Consider the following 23,521-nt stretch of genomic DNA (forward strand, 5'->3'; position numbering starts at 1 on the left):
AGTAGTCTGGACACTGGTCATATAAACCCAGACTCACCCTAGTAGTCTGGACACTCTGGTCATATAAACCCAGATTCACCCTAGTAGTCTGGACACTCTGGTTATAGAAACCCAGATTCACCCTAGTAGTCTGGACACTCTGGTTATATAAACCCAGATTCAGTCTAGTAGTCTGGACACTCTGGTTATATAAACCCAGATTCACCCTAGTAGTCTGGACACTCTGGTCATATAAACCCAGACTCAACCTAGTAGTCTGGACACTGGTTATATAAACCCAGATTCAGTCTAGTAGTCTGGACACTCTGGTTATATAAACCCAGATTCAGTCTAGTAGTCTGGACACTCTGGTCATATAAACCCAGATTCACCCTAGTAGTCTGGACACTCTGGTTATATAAACCCAGATTCAGTCTAGTAGTCTGGACACTCTGGTCATATAAACCCAGATTCACCCTAGTAGTCTGGACACTCTGGTCATATAAACCCAGACTCAACCTAGTAGTCTGGACACTCTGGTTATATAAACCCAGATTCACCCTAGTAGTCTGGACACTCTGGTTCTATAAACCCAGATTCAGTCTAGTAGTCTGGACACTCTGGTTATATAAACCCAGATTCACCCTAGTAGTCTGGACACTCTGGTTATATAAACCCAGATTCACCCTAGTAGTCTGGACACTCTGGTTATATAAACCCAGATTCAGTCTAGTAGTCTGGACACTCTGGTTATATAAACCCAGATTCACCCTAGTAGTCTGGACACTCTGGTCATATAAACCCAGATTCAGCCTAGTAGTCTGGACACTCTGGTTATATAAACCCAGATTCACCCTAGTAGTCTGGACACTCTGGTCATATAAACCCAGATTCACCCTAGTAGTCTGGACACTCTGGTTATATAAACCCAGATTCAGTCTAGTAGTCTGGACACTCTGGTTATATAAACCCAGATTCAGTCTAGTAGTCTGGACACTCTGGTCATATAAACCCAGATTCACCCTAGTAGTCTGGACACTCTGGTCATATAAACCCAGATTCAGTCTAGTAGTCTGGACACTCTGGTTATATAAACCCAGATTCACCCTAGTAGTCTGGACACTCTGGTTATATAAACCCAGATTCAGTCTAGTAGTCTGGACACTCTGGTCATATAAACCCAGATTCAGTCTAGTAGTCTGGACACTCTGGTTATATAAACCCAGATTCAGTCTAGTAGTCTGGACACTCTGGTTATATAAACCCATAACAATTGATTGTCTTCCTATCTCCAGTGGTTGGGCTATAGGCTGTGAAGCTACTGTCACTGTTGACATCACACCCTGTCCCCAATATATTCCTCTCAAGGGTCTGGCCCAAGGTAGTGCACTACATAGGGAATAGGGTGCTGTTTAGGACATAGTGTGTGTCAGTGTTGTCATATCTTCCCTCAGAGACAAAGGTAGTGCACTACATAGGGACTAGGGTGCTGTTTAGGACATAGTGTGTGTCAGTGTTGTCATATCTTCCCTCAGAGACAAAGGTAGTGCACTACATAGGGACTAGGGTGCTGTTTAGGACATAGTGTGTGTCAGTGTTGTCATATCGTCCCTCAGAGACAAAGGTAGTGCACTACATAGGGATTAGGGTGCTGTTTAGGACATAGTAAGTGTCAGTGGTGTTATCTCTTCCCCCAGAAGTCATCCTTCCTCCTCTTAACAGTAGTGCACTACATAGGGAATAGGGTTCCATTTGGAATACATTGTGAGGGGGGGTCAGTGCTTCCTATTATCTCTTCCTCCAGAAGTCACCCTTCCTCCTCTTAACAGTAGTGCACTACATAGGGAATAGGGTTCCATTTGGGATGCATTGTGAGGGGGGGTCAGTGCTTCCTATTATCTCTTCCTCCAGAAGTCACCCTTCCTCCTCTTAACAGTAGTGCACTACATAGGGAATAGGGTTCAATTTGGGATGCATTGTGAGGGGGGGTCAGTGCTTCCTGTTATCTCTTCCCCCAGAAGTGGTCTTTCCTCCTCTGGGCTCGGTCCAGGACCTGGGAGGCCATGGAGCAGGACGCTGCTGACCTGGATGAGATCTGGGACATCCTGTCATCTGGAGGGTCACCAAGGGTCAGGGGTCAGAGGTTAGCCAGGTCGGGGAGAGAGTGATCAGCTGACTCCCAAAGATTTAGAACCTCAGCTGTCCTTTGTGTTTTATGTCATGGAGATGTTGAAGCAAATGTCTCATTTTATTTAGTGTAAGAGGGGGTGTCACTTCCCTTGTATCAAGACTTTAACACTGAAATTACCCCTGAGCCTGACTGTAACACTGAAATTACCCCTAAGCCTGCCTTTAACACTAAAATTACACCTGAGCCTGCCTGTAACACTGAAATTACCCCTAAGCCTGACTTTAACAGTGAAATTACCCCTGAGCCTGCCTTTAACACTGAAATTACCCCTGAGCCTGACTTTAACAGTGAAATTACACCTGAGCCTGCCTGTAACACTGAAATTACCCCTAAGCCTGACTTTAACACTGAAATTACCCCTAAGCCTGACTTTAACACTGAAATTACCCCTAAGCCTGACTTTAACACTGAAGACCAACATCAGCCTAGTTAGTCTACTTGTGATAAACTGAGCTTTAACTTATCCAGTAGTCCAGGACATACTACAAAACAGGGTAAAGGAGTTAGCCAGATAAAAAATAAAATACATATTTATAAGCCTGAAATGGGCATGTCTAATTGATTCAACAACCAAAAACACATATCTAAGTTTAGGTTTCTAAATGAACCAGAAAATGTACATATTATCAGACTAATGTGAAGAAGCTTGTTGCTGCTACATTACCTTCATCATCAGACTAATGTGAAGAAGCTTGTTGCTGCTACATTACCTTCATTATCAGACTAATGTGAAGAAGCTTGTTGCTGCTACATTACCTTCATCATCAGACTAATGTGAAGAAGCTTGTTGCTGCTACATTACCTTCATCATCAGACTAATGTGAAGAAGCTTGTTGCTGCTACATTACCTTCATTATCAGACTAATGTGAAGAAGCTTGTTGCTGCTACATTACCTTCATCATCAGACTAATGTGAAGAAGCTTGTTGCTGCTACATTACCTTCATCATCAGTTCCACAGCCACCACCAGGACACAGCAGCAGCTCAGACGTCCTCAGGCCTAAATTACCTGGAGTAGAGAAGACAATGGACACCTGTTCTGTTAGTTGTTGTTGTTTAGGGGGTACATGTAAATGCCTAGATAACAGTACATTTTAGCGTTCCATGTTATTACACATGATGCACAATACTGCTGCAGTTATAGTCTGTTGTCTTCCAATCAACTCAATAGTAGTTTCTTACCCCAGGTGTTTCTTACCCCAGGTGTTTCTTACCCCAGGTGTTTCTTACCCCAGGTGTTTCTACCCCAGGTGTTTCTACCCCAGGTGTTTCTACCCCAGGTGTTTCTTACCCCAGGTGTTTCTACCCCAGGTGTTTCTACCCCAGGTGTTTCTTACCCCAGGTGTTTCTTACCCCAGGTGTTTCTTACCCCAGGTGTTTCTACCCCAGGTGTTTCTACCCCAGGTGTTTCTTACCCCAGGTGTTTCTTACCCCAGGTGTTTCTACCCCAGGTGTTTCTACCCCAGGTGTTTCTACCTCAGGTGTTTCTACCTCAGGTGTTTTTACCTCAGGTGTTTCTACCTCAGGTGTTTTTACCTCAGGTGTTTCTACCTCAGGTGTAGGCCTATTATTTTGAAAATAAACTGAATGGGGGGGTGGGGGGGTTCTGGAGTGGAGTCAGGAATGGAGGGAGATGTGAGGAAGAGAAAGAGGTGAAGGACTCTGGGAGAGAGAAAAGGAATTCCCCCAATTGTGATACCCTGGCATCGACTTCTGTATCTTTTGTCCTGAGGAGAAAGAAGCAGCTAGGAACTACAACACTAGACAATATCTGGGCTGGCGGGAAGGAATGAGGAGCGGACTACAACTCTGTTTCCTGCTCACGTCCAGGTTATGCTATTCAACAGGTAGCCTGGTGGCAGATCTGTTGGTGAGACAGCAACAGATCTGGGTTTATGCTACTTACATAACCTAACCTGGAAGTGACAACTTGACAGGACAGTAGAAACAGATCTGGGTATATGCTACTTACTAACCTAACCTGGAAGTGACAACTTGGCAGGACAGTACAAACAGATCTGGGACCAGGTTTTGTTTATAAACAGTAGAATATGCTGAGAAAAGCCACAAACTGTAAAGATGTCTCAGCAGTAGAGAGAGCGAGAAGAGACACAGACAGACAGACAGACAGACAGACAGACAGACAGACAGACAGACAGACAGACAGACAGACAGACAGACAGACAGACAGACAGACAGACAGACAGACAGACAGACAGACAGACAGACAGACAGACAGACAGAAGCGACAGACAGACAGACAGACAGAAGCGACAGACAGACAGACAGACAGACAGACAGACAGACAGACAGACAGACAGACAGAGAGAGAGAGAGACAGAAGCGAGAGCGACAGACAGACAGACAGACAGACAGACAGACAGACAGACAGACAGACAGACAGACAGACAGACAGACAGACAGACAGAGACCCCACCCCACAGGGACTCAGTCAGACTGACCTATATACTGTAGAGATGTCTCAGCAGTAGAGAGAGACCCAACCCAACAGGGACTCAGTCAGACTGACCTATATACTGTAGAGATGTCTCAGCAGTAGAAAGAGACCCCACCCCACAGGGACTCAGTCAGACTGACCTATATACTGTAGAGATGTCTCAGCAGTAGAGAGAGACCCCACCCCACAGGGACTCAGTCAGACTGACCTATATACTGTAGAGATGTCTCAGCAGTAGAGAGAGACCCCACCCCACAGGGACTCAGTCAGACTGACCTATATACTGTAGAGATGTCTCAGCAGTAGAGAGAGACCCCACCCCACAGGGACTCAGTCAGACTGACCTATATACTGTAGAGATGTCTCAGCAGTAGAGAGAGACCCCACCCCACAGGGACTCAGTCAGACTGACCTATATACTGTAGAGATGTCTCAGCAGTAGAGAGAGACCCCACCCCACAGGGACTCAGTCAGACTGACCTATATACTGTAGAGATGTCTCAGCAGTAGAGAGAGACCCCACCCCACAGGGACTCAGTCAGACTGACCTATATACTGTAGAGATGTCTCAGCAGTAGAGAGAGACCCCACCCCACAGGGACTCAGTCAGACTGACCTATATACTGTAGAGATGTCTCAGCAGTAGAGAGAGACCCCACCCCACAGGGACTCAGTCAGACTGACCTATATACTGTAGAGATGTCTCAGCAGTAGAGAGAGACCCCACCCCACAGGGACTCAGTCAGACTGACCTATATACTGTAGAGATGTCTCAGCAGTAGAGAGAGACCCCACCCCACAGGGACTCAGTCAGACTGACCTATATACTGTAGAGATGTCTCAGCAGTAGAGAGAGACCCCACCCCACAGGGACTCAGTCAGACTGACCTATATACTGTAGAGATGTCTCAGCAGTAGAGAGAGACCCCACCCCACAGGGACTCAGTCAGACTGACCTATATACTGTAGAGATGTCTCAGCAGTAGAGAGAGACCCCACCCCACAGGGACTCAGTCAGACTGACCTATATACTGTAGAGATGTCTCAGCAGTAGAGAGAGACCCCACCCCACAGGGACTCAGTCAGACTGACCTATATACTGTAGAGATGTCTCAGCAACAGACAGAGACCCCACCCCACAGGGACTCAGTCAGACTGACCTATATACTGTAGAGATGTCTCAGCAGTAGAGAGAGACCCAACCCAACAGGGACTCAGTCAGACTGACCTATATACTGTAGAGATGGCGGAAACCTGACACACACCTCCCATCAACGGTAAATGACGCTCATTGTCACATATATATGATCGTGTAAGTCTCCTAAACTGTCTTTGATGAGGCAATGCAGTGTTTTGATTGGCCCATGACTATAGGATGATGATGTGATGGGACTACGTCACACAGGTTGAACTAAAGTTGCAGATACAGCATCACATATGCCAGTAATGTAAAAGTGGTTTGATCAGTCAAAAACCAAGGAAATTATATTTAGATTTTCAGTTCAACTGCTGACGCTGTTTGTAGACAGATAGTACCACACTACTACAGTAGGTATCAGGATAGTTACCATGATGACAGATAGTACCACACTACTACAGTAGGTACCAGGATAGTTACCATGATGACAGATAGTACCACACTACTACAGTAGGTACCAGGATAGTTACCATGATGACAGATAGTACCACACTACTACAGTAGGTATCAGGATAGTTACCATGATGACAGATAGTACCACACTACTACAGTAGGTACCAGGATAGTTACCATGATGACAGATAGTATCACACTACTACAGTAGGTATCAGGATAGTTACCATGATGACAGATAGTATCACACTACTACAGTAGGTACCAGGATAGTTACCATGATGACAGATAGTATCACACTACTACAGTAGGTACCAGGATAGTTACCATGATGACAGATAGTACCACACTACTACAGTAGGTACCAGGATAGTTACCATGATGACAGATAGTACCACACTACTACAGTAGGTACCAGGATAGTTACCATGATGACAGATAGTACCACACTACTACAGTAGGTATCAGGATAGTTACCATGATGACAGATAGTACCACACTACTACAGTAGGTACCAGGATAGTTACCATGATGACAGATAGTACCACACTACTACAGTAGGTATCAGGATAGTTACCATGATGACAGATAGTACCACACTACTACAGTAGGTATCAGGATAGTTACCATGATGACAGATAGTATCACACTACTACAGTAGGTACCAGTTGGAACCAGTAGGTACCAGGATAGTTACCATGATGACAGATAGTACCACACTACTACAGTAGGTACCAGGATAGTTACCATGATGACAGATAGTACCACACTACTACAGTAGGTACCAGTTGGAACCAGTAGGTACCAGGACAGTTACCACGATGACAGATAGTATCACACTACTACAGTAGGTATCAGGACAGTTACCATGATGACAGATAGTACCACACTACTACACTACTACAGTAGGTACCAGGACAGTTACCATGATGCCAGATAGTACCACACTACTACAGTAGATATCAGGACAGTTACCATGATGACAGATAGTATCACACTACTACAGTAGGTACCAGGACAGTTACCATGATGACAGATAGTACCACACTACTACAGTAGGTATCAGGATAGTTACCATGATGACAGATAGTACCACACTACTACAGTAGGTACCAGGATAGTTACCATGATGACAGATAGTATCACACTACTACAGTAGGTACCAGGATAGTTACCATGATGACAGATAGTACCACACTACTACAGTAGGTATCAGGATAGTTACCATGATGACAGATAGTATCACACTACTACAGTAGGTACCAGGATAGTTACCATGATGACAGATAGTACCACACTACTACAGTAGGTATCAGGATAGTTACCATGATGACAGATAGTATCACACTACTACAGTAGGTACCAGGATAGTTACCATGATGACAGATAGTATCACACTACTACAGTAGGTACCAGGACAGTTACCATGATGACAGATAGTACCACACTACTACAGTAGGTATCAGGATAGTTACCATGATGACAGATAGTATCACACTACTACAGTAGGTACCAGGATAGTTACCATGATGACAGATAGTACCACACTACTACAGTAGGTACCAGGATAGTTACCATGATGACAGATAGTATCACACTACTACAGTAGGTACCAGGATAGTTACCATGATGACAGATAGTACCACACTACTACAGTAGGTATCAGGATAGTTACCATGATGACAGATAGTATCACACTACTACAGTAGGTATCAGTTGGAACCAGTAGGTACCAGTTGGAACCAGTAGGTATCAGGATAGTTACCATGATGACAGATAGTACCACACTACTACAGTAGGTACCAGGATAGTTACCATGATGACAGATAGTACCACACTACTACAGTAGGTACCAGGATAGTTACCATGATGACAGATAGTATCACACTACTACAGTAGGTACCAGGATAGTTACCATGATGACAGATAGTACCACACTACTACAGTAGGTACCAGGATAGTTACCATGATGACAGATAGTATCACACTACTACAGTAGGTACCAGTAGGTACCAGGATAGTTACCATGATGACAGATAGTACCACACTACTACAGTAGGTACCAGGATAGTTACCATGATGACAGATAGTATCACACTACTACAGTAGGTACCAGTTGGAACCAGTAGGTACCAGGATAGTTACCATGATAACAGATAGTACCACACTACTACAGTAGGTACCAGGATAGTTACCATGACAGATAGTACCACACTACTACAGTAGGTACCAGGATAGTTACCATGATGACAGATAGTACCACACTACTACAGTAGCTACCAGGACAGTTACCATGATGACAGATAGTACCACACTACTACAGTAGGTACCAGGATAGTTACCATGATGACAGATAGTACCACACTACTACAGTAGGTACCAGTTGGAACCAGTAGGTACCAGGATAGTTACCATGATGACAGATAGTACCACACTACTACAGTAGGTACCAGGATAGTTACCATGATGACAGATAGTACCACACTACTACAGTAGGTACCAGTTGGAACCAGTAGGTACCAGGATAGTTACCATGATGACAGATAGTATCACACTACTACAGTAGGTATCAGGATAGTTACCATGATGACAGATAGTACCACACTACTACAGTAGGTACCAGGATAGTTACCATGATGACAGATAGTATCACACTACTACAGTAGGTACCAGGATAGTTACCATGATGACAGATAGTACCACACTACTACAGTAGGTACCAGGACAGTTACCATGATGCCAGATAGTACCACACTACTACAGTAGGTATCAGGACAGTTACCATGATGACAGATAGTATCACACTACTACAGTAGGTACCAGGACAGTTACCATGATGACAGATAGTATCACACTACTACAGTAGGTACCAGGATAGTTACCATGATGACAGATAGTATCACACTACTACAGTAGGTACCAGGACAGTTACCATGATGACAGATAGTATCACACTACTACAGTAGGTACCAGGATAGTTACCATGATGACAGATAGTACCACACTACTACAGTAGGTACCAGGACAGTTACCATGATGACAGATAGTATCACACTACTACAGTAGGTACCAGGACAGTTACCATGATGACAGATAGTACCACACTACTACAGTAGGTACCAGGATAGTTACCATGATGACAGATAGTATCACACTACTACAGTAGGTATCAGGATAGTTACCATGATGACAGATAGTATCACACTACTACAGTAGGTATCAGGATAGTTACCATGATGACAGATAGTATCACACTACTACAGTAGGTACCAGTTGGAACCAGTAGGTACCAGGATAGTTACCATGATGACAGATAGTATCACACTACTACAGTAGGTACCAGGATAGTTACCATGATGACAGATAGTACCACACTACTACAGTAGGTACCAGTTGGAACCAGTAGGTACCAGGATAGTTACCATGATGACAGATAGTACCACACTACTACAGTAGGTACCAGTTGGAACCAGTAGGTACCAGGATAGTTACCATGATGACAGATAGTACCACACTACTACAGTAGGTACCAGGATAGTTACCATGATGACAGATAGTATCACACTACTACAGTAGGTACTAGTTGGAACCAGTAGGTACCAGGATAGTTACCATGATGACAGATAGTACCACACTACTACAGTAGGTACCAGGATAGTTACCATGATGACAGATAGTACCACACTACTACAGTAGGTATCAGGATAGTTACCATGATGACAGATAGAACCACACTACTACAGTAGGTACCAGGACAGTTACCATGATGACAGATAGTACCACACTACTACAGTAGGTACCAGTTGGAACCAGTAGGTACCAGGATAATTACCATGATGACAGATAATACCACACTACTACAGTAGGTACCAGTTGGAACCAGTAGGTACCAGGACAGTTACCATGATGACAGATATGACCACACTACTACAGTAGGTACCAGGATAGTTACCATGGTGACAGATAGTACCACACTACTACAGTAGGTACCAGGATAGTTACCATGATGACAGATATGACCACACTACTACAGTAGGTACCAGGATAGTTAGCATGGTGACAGATAGTACCACACTACTACAGTAGGTACCAGGATAGTTACCATGATGACAGATAGTACCACACTACTACAGTAGGTACCAGGACAGTTACCATGATGACAGATAGTACCACACTACTACAGTAGGTATCAGGATAGTTACCATGATGACAGATAGTACCACACTACTACAGTAGGTACCAGGATAGTTACCATGATGACAGATAGTATCACACTACTACAGTAGGTACCAGGATAGTTACCATGATGACAGATAGTACCACACTACTACAGTAGGTATCAGGATAGTTACCATGATGACAGATAGTATCACACTACTACAGTAGGTACCAGGATAGTTACCATGATGACAGATAGTACCACACTACTACAGTAGGTATCAGGATAGTTACCATGATGACAGATAGTATCACACTACTACAGTAGGTACCAGGATAGTTACCATGATGACAGATAGTATCACACTACTACAGTAGGTACCAGGACAGTTACCATGATGACAGATAGTACCACACTACTACAGTAGGTATCAGGATAGTTACCATGATGACAGATAGTACCACACTACTACAGTAGGTATCAGTTGGAACCAGTAGGTACCAGTTGGAACCAGTAGGTATCAGGATAGTTACCATGATGACAGATATGACCACACTACTACAGTAGGTACCAGGATAGTTACCATGATGACAGATAGTACCACACTACTACAGTAGGTACCAGGATAGTTACCATGATGACAGATAGTATCACACTACTACAGTAGGTACCAGGATAGTTACCATGATGACAGATAGTACCACACTACTACAGTAGGTACCAGGATAGTTACCATGATGACAGATAGTATCACACTACTACAGTAGGTACCAGGATAGTTACCATGATGACAGATAGTACCACACTACTACAGTAGGTACCAGTTGGAACCAGTAGGTACCAGGATAGTTACCATGATGACAGATAGTATCACACTACTACAGTAGGTATCAGGATAGTTACCATGATGACAGATAGTATCACACTACTACAGTAGGTACCAGGATAGTTACCATGATGACAGATAGTACCACACTACTACAGTAGGTATCAGGATAGTTACCATGATGACAGATAGTACCACACTACTACAGTAGGTACCAGGATAGTTACCATGATGACAGATAGTATCACACTACTACAGTAGGTACCAGGATAGTTACCATGATGACAGATAGTACCACACTACTACAGTAGGTACCAGGACAGTTACCATGATGACAGATAGTACCACACTACTACAGTAGGTACCAGGATAGTTACCATGATGACAGATAGTACCACACTACTACAGTAGGTATCAGGATAGTTACCATGATGACAGATAGTATCACACTACTACAGTAGGTATCAGGATAGTTACCGTTATGACAAATAGTACCACACTACTACAGTAGGTACTAGTTGGAACCAGTAGGTACCAGTTGGAACCAGTAGGTATCAGGATAGTTACCGTTATGACAAATGGTACCACACTACTACAGTAGGTACTAGTTGGTCCTAAGGATAGTTATCATTATGACAGATAGTATCACACTACTACAGTAGGTACTAGTTGGTCCTAAGGATAGTTACCGTTATGCTGGAACTCTGGGTCTCTGAGCGTCCCCTGGATGCGGTTAACAGGTGGAGGAACGGCGGAGTTGGGTCGTCCGCTGGTTGTGCGTTTACGGGAGGGTTTGACCTCCGGTGGAGGATCAGGGGGGTACTCTGGAGAGGTCTCCCCCGACCAGGAGTCCCCTCTCAGGGGGAGAGGGTCCACAGTGGCCACCCCTGCTGCTGGAGAGGACTGGGGCTGGTTCCTCTCCTCATTCTGATCGAGACACAACATCATATTCACTAACTAACCAGACTAGAGGCATCTGTAACACAGATAGCATTAACCAGACTAGAGGCATCTGTAACACAGATAGCATTAACCAGACTAGAGGCATCTGTAACACAGATAGCATTAACAAGACTAGAGGCATCTGTAACACAGATAGCATTAACCAGACTAGAGGCATCTGTAACACAGATAGCATTAACCAGACTAGAGGCATCTATAACACAGATAGTATTAACCAGACTAGAGGCATCTGTAACACAGATAGTATTAACCAGACTAGAGGCATCTATAACACAGATAGTATTAACCAGACTAGAGGCATCTGTAACACAGATAGTATTAACCAGACTAGAGGCATCTGTAACACAGATAGTATTAACCAGACTAGAGGCATCTATAACACAGATAGTATTAACCAGACTAGAGGCATCTGTAACACAGATAGCATTAACCAGACTAGAGGCATCTGTAACACAGATAGCATTAACAAGACTAGAGGCATCTGTAACACAGATAGCATTAACCAGACTAGAGGCATCTGTAACACAGATAGCATTAACCAGACTAGAGGCATCTATAACACAGATAGTATTAACCAGACTAGAGGCATCTGTAACACAGATAGCATTAACCAGACTAGAGGCATCTATAACACAGATAGCATTAACCAGACTAGAGGCATCTGTAACACAGATAGTATTAACCAGACTAGAGGCATCTGTAACACAGATAGTATTAACCAGACTAGAGGCATCTGTAACACAGATAGCATTAACCAGACTAGAGGCATCTGTAACACAGATAGCATTAACAAGACTAGAGGCATCTGTAACACAGATAGCATTAACCAGACTAGAGGCATCTGTAACACAGATAGTATTAACCAGACTAGAGGCATCTATAACACAGATAGTATTAACCAGACTAGAGGCATCTATAACACAGATAGTATTAACCAGACTAGAGGCATCTGTAACACAGATAGTATTAACCAGACTAGAGGCATCTGTAACACAGATAGCATTAACCAGACTAGAGGCATCTATAACACAGATAGCATTAACCAGACTAGAGGCATCTGTAACACAGATAGCATTAACCAGACTAGAGGCATCTGTAACACAGATAGCATTAACCAGACTAGAGGCATCTGTAACACAGATAGTATTAACCAGACTAGAGGCATCTGTAACACAGATAGTATTAACCAGACTAGAGGCATCTGTAACACAGATAGCATTAACAAGACTAGAGGCATCTGTAACACAGATAGTATTAACCAGACTAGAGGCATCTGTAACACAGATAGTATTAACCAGACTAGAGGCATCTGTAACACAGATAGCATTAACCAGACTAGAGGCATCTGTAACACAGATAGTATTAACCAGACTAGAGGCATCTGTAACACAGATAGTATTAACCAGACTAGAGGCATCTGTAACACAGATAGCATTAACCAGACTAGAGGCATCTATAACACAGATAGTATTAACCAGACTAGAGGCATCTGTAACACAGATAGTATTAACCAGACTAGAGGCATCTGTAACACAGATAGCATTAACCAGACTAGAGGCATCTGTAACACAGATAGTATTAACCAGACTAGAGGCATCTATAACACAGATAGCATTAACCAGACTAGAGGCATCTGTAACACAGATAGTATTAACCAGACTAGAGGCATCTATAACACAGATAGCATTAACCAGACTAGAGGCATCTGTAACACAGATAGCATTAACAAGACTAGAGGCATCTGTAACACAGATAGCATTAACCAGACTAGAGGCATCTGTAACACAGATAGCATTAACCAGACTAGAGGCATCTGTAACACAGATAGTATTAACCAGACTAGAGGCATCTGTAACACAGATAGTATTAACCAGACTAGAGGCATCTGTAACACAGATAGCATTAACCAGACTAGAGGCATCTATAACACAGATAGTATTAACCAGACTAGAGGCATCTGTAACACAGATAGTATTAACCAGACTAGAGGCATCTGTAACACAGATAGCATTAACCAGACTAGAGGCATCTGTAACACAGATAGTATTAACCAGACTAGAGGCATCTGTAACACAGATAGTATTAACCAGACTAGAGGCATCTGTAACACAGATAGTATTAACCAGACTAGAGGCATCTGTAACACAGATAGCATTAACCAGACTAGAGGCATCTGTAACACAGATAGTATTAACCAGACTAGAGGCATCTGTAACACAGATAGCATTAACCAGACTAGAGGCATCTGTAACACAGATAGTATTAACCAGACTAGAGGCATCTGTAACACAGATAGCATTAACCAGACTAGAGGCATCTGTAACACAGATAGTATTAACCAGACTAGAGGCATCTGTAACACAGATAGTATTAACCAGACTAGAGGCATCTGTAACACAGATAGTATTAACCAGACTAGAGGCATCTGTAACACAGATAGTATTAACCAGACGTAGGCATACAACCAGCCCGGGACAATGTTCTTATCTTAGTCCAACCACTGGCAAATACAATCAATCAATCAAATCGATTTATAAAGCTTTTTTTTTTTTACATCAGCACAGCAGTTATCACAACGTGTTTTTACAGTAACCCTGCCTATAAACACTACAAGATGTATCTTATCACCAAGGAGAAGCTCTACCCACTATCCCAATATCCAGCGGTGTAGAGTGTTACCTGTCTGACTGCTCGTTGTGGCGAGGCCAGAGAGAGGTGTTTAAATGGGGAACGGGTTTTACCCAACGGAGGTTCACTTCTCTTCACCCAACCGTTAGCCTCCATCTTAGGAGGAGACACCAGGATAGCACCTCCTGACAAGACATTAGACAAGGTTATCACGTTTACCCTCTGGGGGGAGCGATAAAGTTTTTTTTAAATTCAACACAGAACAGAAGTAATGAATCACGCTTTGATCTTGACTGTGATATGTGGTTGTTTTGCTGCTAAACTGAATGGTACCGTCTATAAGATGCTCTGGATATGAGTGTCTTGCTAAATGATTCACTAGTCATGTAAAATGTTGAAAATAGTGAGTTTTAGTGTATTATATTGATGTGACCCATAACTGAACTGTGAAGATAAAGAGTTTTTGAAAAAGTGTAGGTTGGATGCAAGCTAAGGTGGGAAGATGGGGAACCTGCCTCAACACACTAGTTAGTGGGTTTGTTTCCACTATCACCTAGTTTATGGTCACGGTGAACCTGCCTCAACACATTAGTTAGTGGGTTTGTTTCCACTGTCACCTAGTTTATGGTCACGGTGAACCTGCCTCAACACAGTAGTTAGTGGGTTTGTTTCCACTGTCACCTAGTTTATGGTCACGGTGAACCTGCCTCAACACACTAGTTAGTGGGTTTGTTTCCACTATCACCTAGTTTATGGTCACGGTGAACCTGCCTCAACACAGTAGTTAGTGGGTTTGTTTCCACTATCACCTAGTTTATGGTCATGGTGAACCTGCCTCAACACACTAGTTAGTGGGTTTGTTTCCACTATCACCTAGTTTATGGTCACGGTGAACCTGCCTCAACACACTAGTTAGTGGGTTTGTTTCCACTATCACTTAGTTTATGGTCACGGTGAACCTGCCTCAACACACTAGTTAGTGGGTTTGTTTCCACTATCACCTAGTTTATGGTCATGGTGAACCTGCCTCAACACAGTAGTTAGTGGGTTTGTTTCCACTGTCACCTAGTTTATGGTCACGGTGAACCTGCCTCAACACACTAGTTAGTGGGTTTGTTTCCACTGTCACCTAGTTTATGGTCACGGTGAACCTGCCTCAACACACTAGTTAGTGGGTTTGTTTCCACTATCACTTAGTTTATGGTCACGGTGAACCTGCCTCAACACACTAGTTAGTGGGTTTGTTTCCACTATCACCTAGTTTATGGTCATGGTGAACCTGCCTCAACACACTAGTTAGTGGGTTTGTTTCCACTATCACCTAGTTTATGGTCACGGTGAACCTGCCTCAACACACTAGTTAGTGGGTTTGTTTCCACTATCACCTAGTTTATGGTCACGGTGAACCTGCCTCAACACACTAGTTAGTGGGTTTGTTTCCACTATCACCTAGTTTATGGTCACGGTGAACCTGCCTCAACACACTAGTTAGTGGGTTTGTTTCCACTATCACTTAGTTTATGGTCACGGTGAACCTGCCTCAACACACTAGTTAGTGGGTTTGTTTCCACTATCACCTAGTTTATGGTCACGGTGAACCTGCCTCAACACACTAGTTAGTGGGTTTGTTTCCACTATCACCTAGTTTATGGTCACGGTGAACCTGCCTCAACACAGTAGTTAGTGGGTTTGTTTCCACTATCACCTAGTTTATGGTCACGGTGAACCTGCCTCAACACACTAGTTAGTGGGTTTGTTTCCACTATCACCTAGTTTATGGTCACGGTGAACCTGCCTCAACACACTAGTTAGTGGGTTTGTTTCCACTATCACCTAGTTTATGGTCACGGTGAACCTGCCTCAACACACTAGTTAGTGGGTTTGTTTCCACTATCACCTAGTTTATGGTCACGGTGAACCTGCCTCAACACACTAGTTAGTGGGTTTGTTTCCACTATCACCTAGTTTATGGTCATGGTGAACCTGCCTCAACACAGTAGTTAGTGGGTTTGTTTCCACTATCACCTAGTTTATGGTCATGGTGAACCTGCCTCAACACACTAGTTAGTGGGTTTGTTTCCACTATCACCTAGTTTATGGTCATGGTGAACCTGCCTCAACACAGTAGTTAGTGGGTTTGTTTCCACTGTCACCTAGTTTATGGTCATGGTGAACCTGCCTCAACACACTAGTTAGTGGGTTTGTTTCCACTATCACCTAGTTTATGGTCATGGTGAACCTGCCCCTGGAGGTCCTTGGAGACAAAGCCAAATAAACAGAATAAAAAAACAATATGTCAACAATATATCTGCTAGGTTACCAGTGGCTGGAGTAGTCAGGTCGTGGTGAGTTCTCTGGAGAGTAGCGATCCTTTGCAGTGTGGGTGTGGGCATCCTGCCACCCTCTCTGGAGCTGTGGGAGCCTGCTACAGACGACGAACGATGGTCCAGCACCCTCAGCCTAGAACACACACACACAGACAGACAGACAGACAGACGGACGGACGGACGGACGGACAGACAGACAGAGTTATCCAATATGGATAACAACAGAGTGGAGGTAACAGAACTGACCGTCTCCAATATGGATAACAACAGAGTGGAGGTAACAGAACTGACCGTCTCCAATATGGATATAAACAGAGTGGAGGTAACATAACTGACCGTCTCCAATATGGATATAAACAGAGTGGAGGTAACAGAACTGACCGTCTCCAATATGGATATAAACAGAGTGGAGGTAACAGAACTGACCGTCTCCAATATGGATATAAACAGAGTGGAGGTAACAGAACTGACCGTCTCCAATATGGATATAAACAGAGTGGAGGTAACAGAACTGACCGTCTCCAATATGGATATAAACAGAGTGGAGGTAACAGAACTGACCGTCTCCAATATGGATAACAACAGAGTGGAGGTAACAGAACTGACCGTCTCCAATATGTATATAAACAGAGTGGAGGTAACAGAACTGACCATCTCCAATATGGATATAAACAGAGTGGAGGTAACAGAACTGACCGTCTCCAATATGGATATAAACAGAGTGGAGGTAACAGAACTGACCGTCTCCAATATGGATATAAACAGAGTGGAGGTAACAGAACTGACCATCTCCAATATGGATATAAACAGAGTGGAGGTAACAGAACTGACCGTCTCCAATATGGATAACAACAGAGTGGAGGTAACAGAACTGACCGTCTCCAATATGGATATAAACAGAGTGGAGGTAACAGAACTGACCGTCTCCAATATGGATATAAACAGAGTGGAGGTAACAGAACTGACCGTCTCCAATATGGATATAAACAGAGTGGAGGTAACAGAACTGACCGTCTCCAATATGTATATAAACAGAGTGGAGGTAACAGAACTGACCATCTCCAATATGGATATAAACAGAGTGGAGGTAACAGAACTGACCGTCTCCAATATGGATAACAACAGAGTGGAGGTAAAAGAACTGACCGTCTCCAATATGGATATAAACAGAGTGGAGGTAACAGAACTGACCGTCTCCAATATGGATATAAACAGAGTGGAGGTAACAGAACTGACCGTCTCCAATATGGATAACAACAGAGTGGAGGTAACAGAACTGACCGTCTCCAATATGGATATAAACAGAGTGGAGGTAACAGAACTGACCGTCTCCAATATGGATATAAACAGAGTGGAGGTAACAGAACTGACCGTCTCCAATATGGATATAAACAGAGTGGAGGTAACAGAACTGACCGTCTCCAATATGGATATAAACAGAGTGGAGGTAACAGAACTGACCGTCTCCAATATGGATATAAACAGAGTGGAGGTAACAGAACTGACCGTCTCCAATATGGATATAAACAGAGTGGAGGTAACAGAACTGACCGTCTCCAATATGGATATAAACAGAGTGGAGGTAACAGAACTGACCGTCTCCAATATGGATATAAACAGAGTGGAGGTAACAGAACTGACCGTCTCCAATATGGATATAAACAGAGTGGAGGTAACAGAACTGACCGTCTCCAATATGGATATAAACAGAGTGGAGGTAACAGAACTGACCGTCTCCAATATGGATATAAACAGAGTGGAGGTAACAGAACTGACCGTCTCCAATATGGATAACAACAGAGTGGAGGTAACAGAACTGACCGTCTCCAATATGGATAACAACAGAGTGGAGGTAACAGAACTGACCGTCTCCAATATGGATATAAACAGAGTGGAGGTAACAGAACTGACCGTCTCCAATATGGATATAAACAGAGTGGAGGTAACAGAACTGACCGTCTCCAATATGGATATAAACAGAGTGGAGGTAACAGAACTGACCGTCTCCAATATGGATATAAACAGAGTGGAGGTAACAGAACTGACCGTCTCCAATATGGATATAAACAGAGTGGAGGTAACAGAACTGACCGTCTCCAATATGGATATCAACAGAGTGGAGGTAACAGAACTGACCGTCTCCAATATGGATATAAACAGAGTGGAGGTAACAGAACTGACCGTCTCCAATATGGATATAAACAGAGTGGAGGTAACAGAACTGACCGTCTCCAATATGGATATAAACAGAGTGGAGGTAACAGAACTGACCATCTCCAATATGGATATAAACAGAGTGGAGGTAACAGAACTGACCGTCTCCAATATGGATATAAACAGAGTGGAGGTAACAGAACTGACCGTCTCCAATATGGATAACAACAGAGTGGAGGTAACAGAACTGACCGTCTCCAATATGGATATAAACAGAGTGGAGGTAACAGAACTGACCGTCTCCAATATGGATATAAACAGAGTGGAGGTAACAGAACTGACCATCTCCAATATGGATATAAACAGAGTGGAGGTAACAGAACTGACCGTCTCCAATATGGATAACAACAGAGTGGAGGTAACAGAACTGACCGTCTCCAATATGGATAACAACAGAGTGGAGGTAACAGAACTGACCGTCTCCAATATGGATATAAACAGAGTGGAGGTAACAGAACTGACCGTCTCCAATATGGATATAAACAGAGTGGAGGTAACAGAACTGACCGTCTCCAATATGGATATAAACAGAGTGGAGGTAACAGAACTGACCGTCTGCAATATGGATAACAACAGAGTGGAGGTAACAGAACTGACCGTCTCCAATATGGATATAAACAGAGTGGAGGTAACAGAACTGACCGTCTCCAATATGGATATAAACAGAGTGGAGGTAACAGAACTGACCGTCTCCAATATGGATAACAACAGAGTGGAGGAAACAGAACTGACCGTCTCCAATATGGATATAAACAGAGTGGAGGTAACAGAACTGACCATCTCCAATATGGATATAAACAGAGTGGAGGTAACAGAACTGACCGTCTCCAATATGGATATAAACAGAGTGGAGGTAACAGAACTGACCGTCTCCAATATGGATAACAACAGAGTGGAGGAAACTCAGAACTCAAAGCCACTCAATGAATACAGAAATCAACAGGAATTGGAGAGGGAATGAAACAACCACATACTCATCCTTTCTCTCCTTTCTCTCATCCTTTCTCTCCTTGTCCTCTTCTTCCTCTCTCTTCTCCCCCGTTCCACCCCCAGCCCCTGTCTCCTCCTCCCAGGCTAGTCTCCTCTGAACAGGTAGGGTAGGGGCTCCAGGGTTAGGGGCTCCAGGGAGGTCTGCTGTGTCCCCAGCCCCCCGGGTGGAGCTCCTTCTACTGGACACGGGGGTGAGGGGAGGGGGTCCGGCTACGGAGCTGGAGCTACTGTCAACCCTACAGACACACAGGGAGAGGATGAGGGACACACACAGAGCACATGACCTTAATAGGTCAGATTTATTAAGACCCCAGTAAAGGACTCTCCGCATCAGTTTCCCCTACTCCATATAGCTTGGTCAACCACCCACCTACCTCTGTGGCTTCTACCCAGAAATATGTGGCTCTGCTTCTAAGTCAAATAATTTGGCTACATTTCCATTTCATTCTATGCTTACAAAGGCCCGATTTTGAGGCCGAGAGTTGCATCCCATCTATGGGAACCCCTGAGACAGGCTTACTACACATCCAGCCCACACTAAAGACATGCTAATGTCATGCTACAGCCAGCTCTGTGGTCTGTCTGCCTCACCTAGCGAGCTCCAGAGCCTGGGGGGTAGGGCTCCTGCTGCTGTCTTCCTCCCCGTCCCCTGAACCTGTCCCAGAGCTGAGGTTAGAGGAGGAAGGGGTGGAGGCCTCCCACAGCTGGTTCTGGTCCGACAGGATCTGGTTGAGGTGGAGGCGGGAGAAATGGGTCCCCCACGCCCTCTGTCTGTAGGCCTCCGCTTTCTTACGAAGCTCTCGGACCTGCGAGGACGGTTGATTGATCGGTTGGCTGATAGCATTAATTTGATCATTAAAAGTAGCAGGCTGCTCCAGCCAGACAGGTGTGACACGGCTCAGTGACAACACAGATTCTTTATGTTATATAGCTGGAACCTAGCCTGGTGCCGGGTCTGTGACACGGCTCAGTGACAACACAGATTCTTTATGTTATATAGCTGGAACCTAGCCTGGTGCCGTGTCTGTTTCTGCTCTCTTGTCAACTAACTTATGGAATCATCATACCAAACATGTTTGTCTTGACAATGATAGAAATGGAGACGGCGAGAGACTGACCTGGGACCAGGTTATGGTTTAAATCCAGTTCCTGAAGAACTTCATATGAATACTGTACAGAAGCATTTCAAGCACATTAACAGCACATGGTAAGAGGGGCCTTGCAGTATCTGTGGCATCACATTAACAGCACATGGTAAGAGGGGCCTTGCAGTATCTGTGTTATCACATTAACAGCACATGGTAAGAGGGGGCCTTGCAGTATCTGTGGCATCACATTAACAGCACATGGTAAGAGGGGGCCTTGCAGTATCTGTGGCATCACATTAACAGCACATGGTAAGAGGGGCCTTGTAGTATCTGTGTTATCACATTAACAGGACATGGTAAGAGGGGGCCTTGCAGTATCTGTGTTATCACATTAACAGCACATGGTAAGAGGGGCCTTGCAGTATCTGTGTTATCACATTAACAGCACATGGTAAGAGGGGCCTTGCAGTATCTGTGGCATCACATTAACAGCACATGGTAAGAGGGGCCTTGTAGTATCTGTGTTATCACATTAACAGCACATGGTAAGAGGGGCCTTGCAGTATCTGTGTTATCACATTAACAGCACATGGTAAGGGGGGCCTTGCAGTATCTGTGGCATCACATTAACAGCACATGGTAAGAGGGGCCTTGCAGTATCTGTGTTATCACATTAACAGCACATGGTAAGAGGGGACCTTGTACTATCTGTGGCATCACATTAACAGCACATGGTAAGAGGGGCCTTGTAGTATCTGTGTTATCACATTAACAGCACATGGTAAGAGGGGCCTTGCAGTATCTGTGGCATCACATTAACAGCACATGGTAAGAGGGGCCTTGCAGTATCTGTGGCATCACATTAACAGCACATGGTAAGAGGGGCCTTGCAGTATCTGTGGCATCACATTAACAGCACATGGTAAGAGGGGCCTTGCAGTATCTGTGGCATCACATTAACAGCACATGGTAAGGGGGGCCTTGCAGTATCTGTGTTATCACATTAACAGCACATGGTAAGGGGGGCCTTGCAGTATCTGTGTTATCACATTAACAGCACATGGTAAGAGGGGCCTTGCAGTATCTGTGGCATCACATTAACAGCACATGGTAAGAGGGGCCTTGCAGTATCTGTGGCATCACATTAACAGCACATGGTAAGAGGGGCCTTGCAGTATCTGTGTTATCACATTAACAGCACATGGTAAGGGGGGGCCTTGCAGTATCTGTGGCATCACATTAACAGCACATGGTAAGAGGGGCCTTGCAGTATCTGTGTTATCACATTAACAGCACATGGTAAGGGGGGGCCTTGCAGTATCTGTGTTATCACATTAACAGCACATGGTAAGGGGGGCCTTGCAGTATCTGTGGCATCACACTAACAGCACATGGTAAGGGGGGCCTTGCAGTATCTGTGGCATCACATTAACAGCACATGGTAAGGGGGGCCTTGCAGTATCTGTGGCATCAGAAGCAAAGGCAGCAGACTCATGTTTAGTTGTCGTTTTTTTTAGCTGCAAAGTCAACTTTCCTCTGATACTGATCACAGAATCAGAGCTCTGTGAGTAAACGCTTTCCTCTGATACTGATCACAGAATCAGAGCTCTGTGAGTAAACGCTTTCCTCTGATACTGATCACAGAATCAGAGCTCTGTGAGTAAACGCTTTCCTCTGATACTGATCACAGAATCAGAGCTCTGTGAGTAAACGCTTTCCTCTGATACTGATCACAGAATCAGAGCTCTGTGAGTAAACGCTTTCCTCTGATACTGATCACAGAATCAGAGCTCTGTGAGTAAACGCTTTCCTCTGATACTGATCACAGAATCAGAGCTCTGTGAGTAAACGCTTTCCTCTGATACTGATCACAGAATCAGAGCTCTGTGAGTAAACGCTTTCCTCTGATACTGATCACAGAATCAGAGCTCTGTGAGTAAACGCTTTCCTCTGATACTGATCACAGAATCAGAGCTCTGTGAGTAAACGCTTTCCTCTGATACTGATCACAGGTGTGTGGTAGAGAGTTCTAAACACAGAAAGTGTTATCAATAGCTTTAAGACACACACAATGATGCAACAGATGACTGACAAGCAGGCAGAGGCC

The 23,521-nt window shown here is 44.1% G+C and overlaps 1 protein-coding gene across 1 annotated transcript in view; it reads right to left on the reverse strand.

The window, feature by feature from the left end:
* Window positions 1-1,872: 1,872 nt before the first annotated feature.
* The window catches only part of mdm1 (Mdm1 nuclear protein), a 35,951-nt gene continuing 14,302 nt past the window's right edge, over window positions 1,873-23,521 (reverse strand). Inside the window, exons 8-14 of the mRNA XM_038996794.1 lie at window positions 20,918-21,132; window positions 20,311-20,562; window positions 17,116-17,255; window positions 14,847-14,980; window positions 11,894-12,131; window positions 3,111-3,179; window positions 1,873-2,091 (exon numbers count right to left, since the gene is read on the reverse strand). Coding sequence (XP_038852722.1) covers window positions 1,982-2,091; window positions 3,111-3,179; window positions 11,894-12,131; window positions 14,847-14,980; window positions 17,116-17,255; window positions 20,311-20,562; window positions 20,918-21,132 — 1,158 coding nt within the window. The 3' untranslated portion in view covers window positions 1,873-1,981. The remainder of the gene's footprint in view (window positions 2,092-3,110; window positions 3,180-11,893; window positions 12,132-14,846; window positions 14,981-17,115; window positions 17,256-20,310; window positions 20,563-20,917; window positions 21,133-23,521) is intronic.

This window comes from Salvelinus namaycush, chromosome 6 (assembly GCF_016432855.1).
Source record: "Salvelinus namaycush isolate Seneca chromosome 6, SaNama_1.0, whole genome shotgun sequence".
Lineage (NCBI taxonomy): Eukaryota > Metazoa > Chordata > Actinopteri > Salmoniformes > Salmonidae > Salvelinus > Salvelinus namaycush.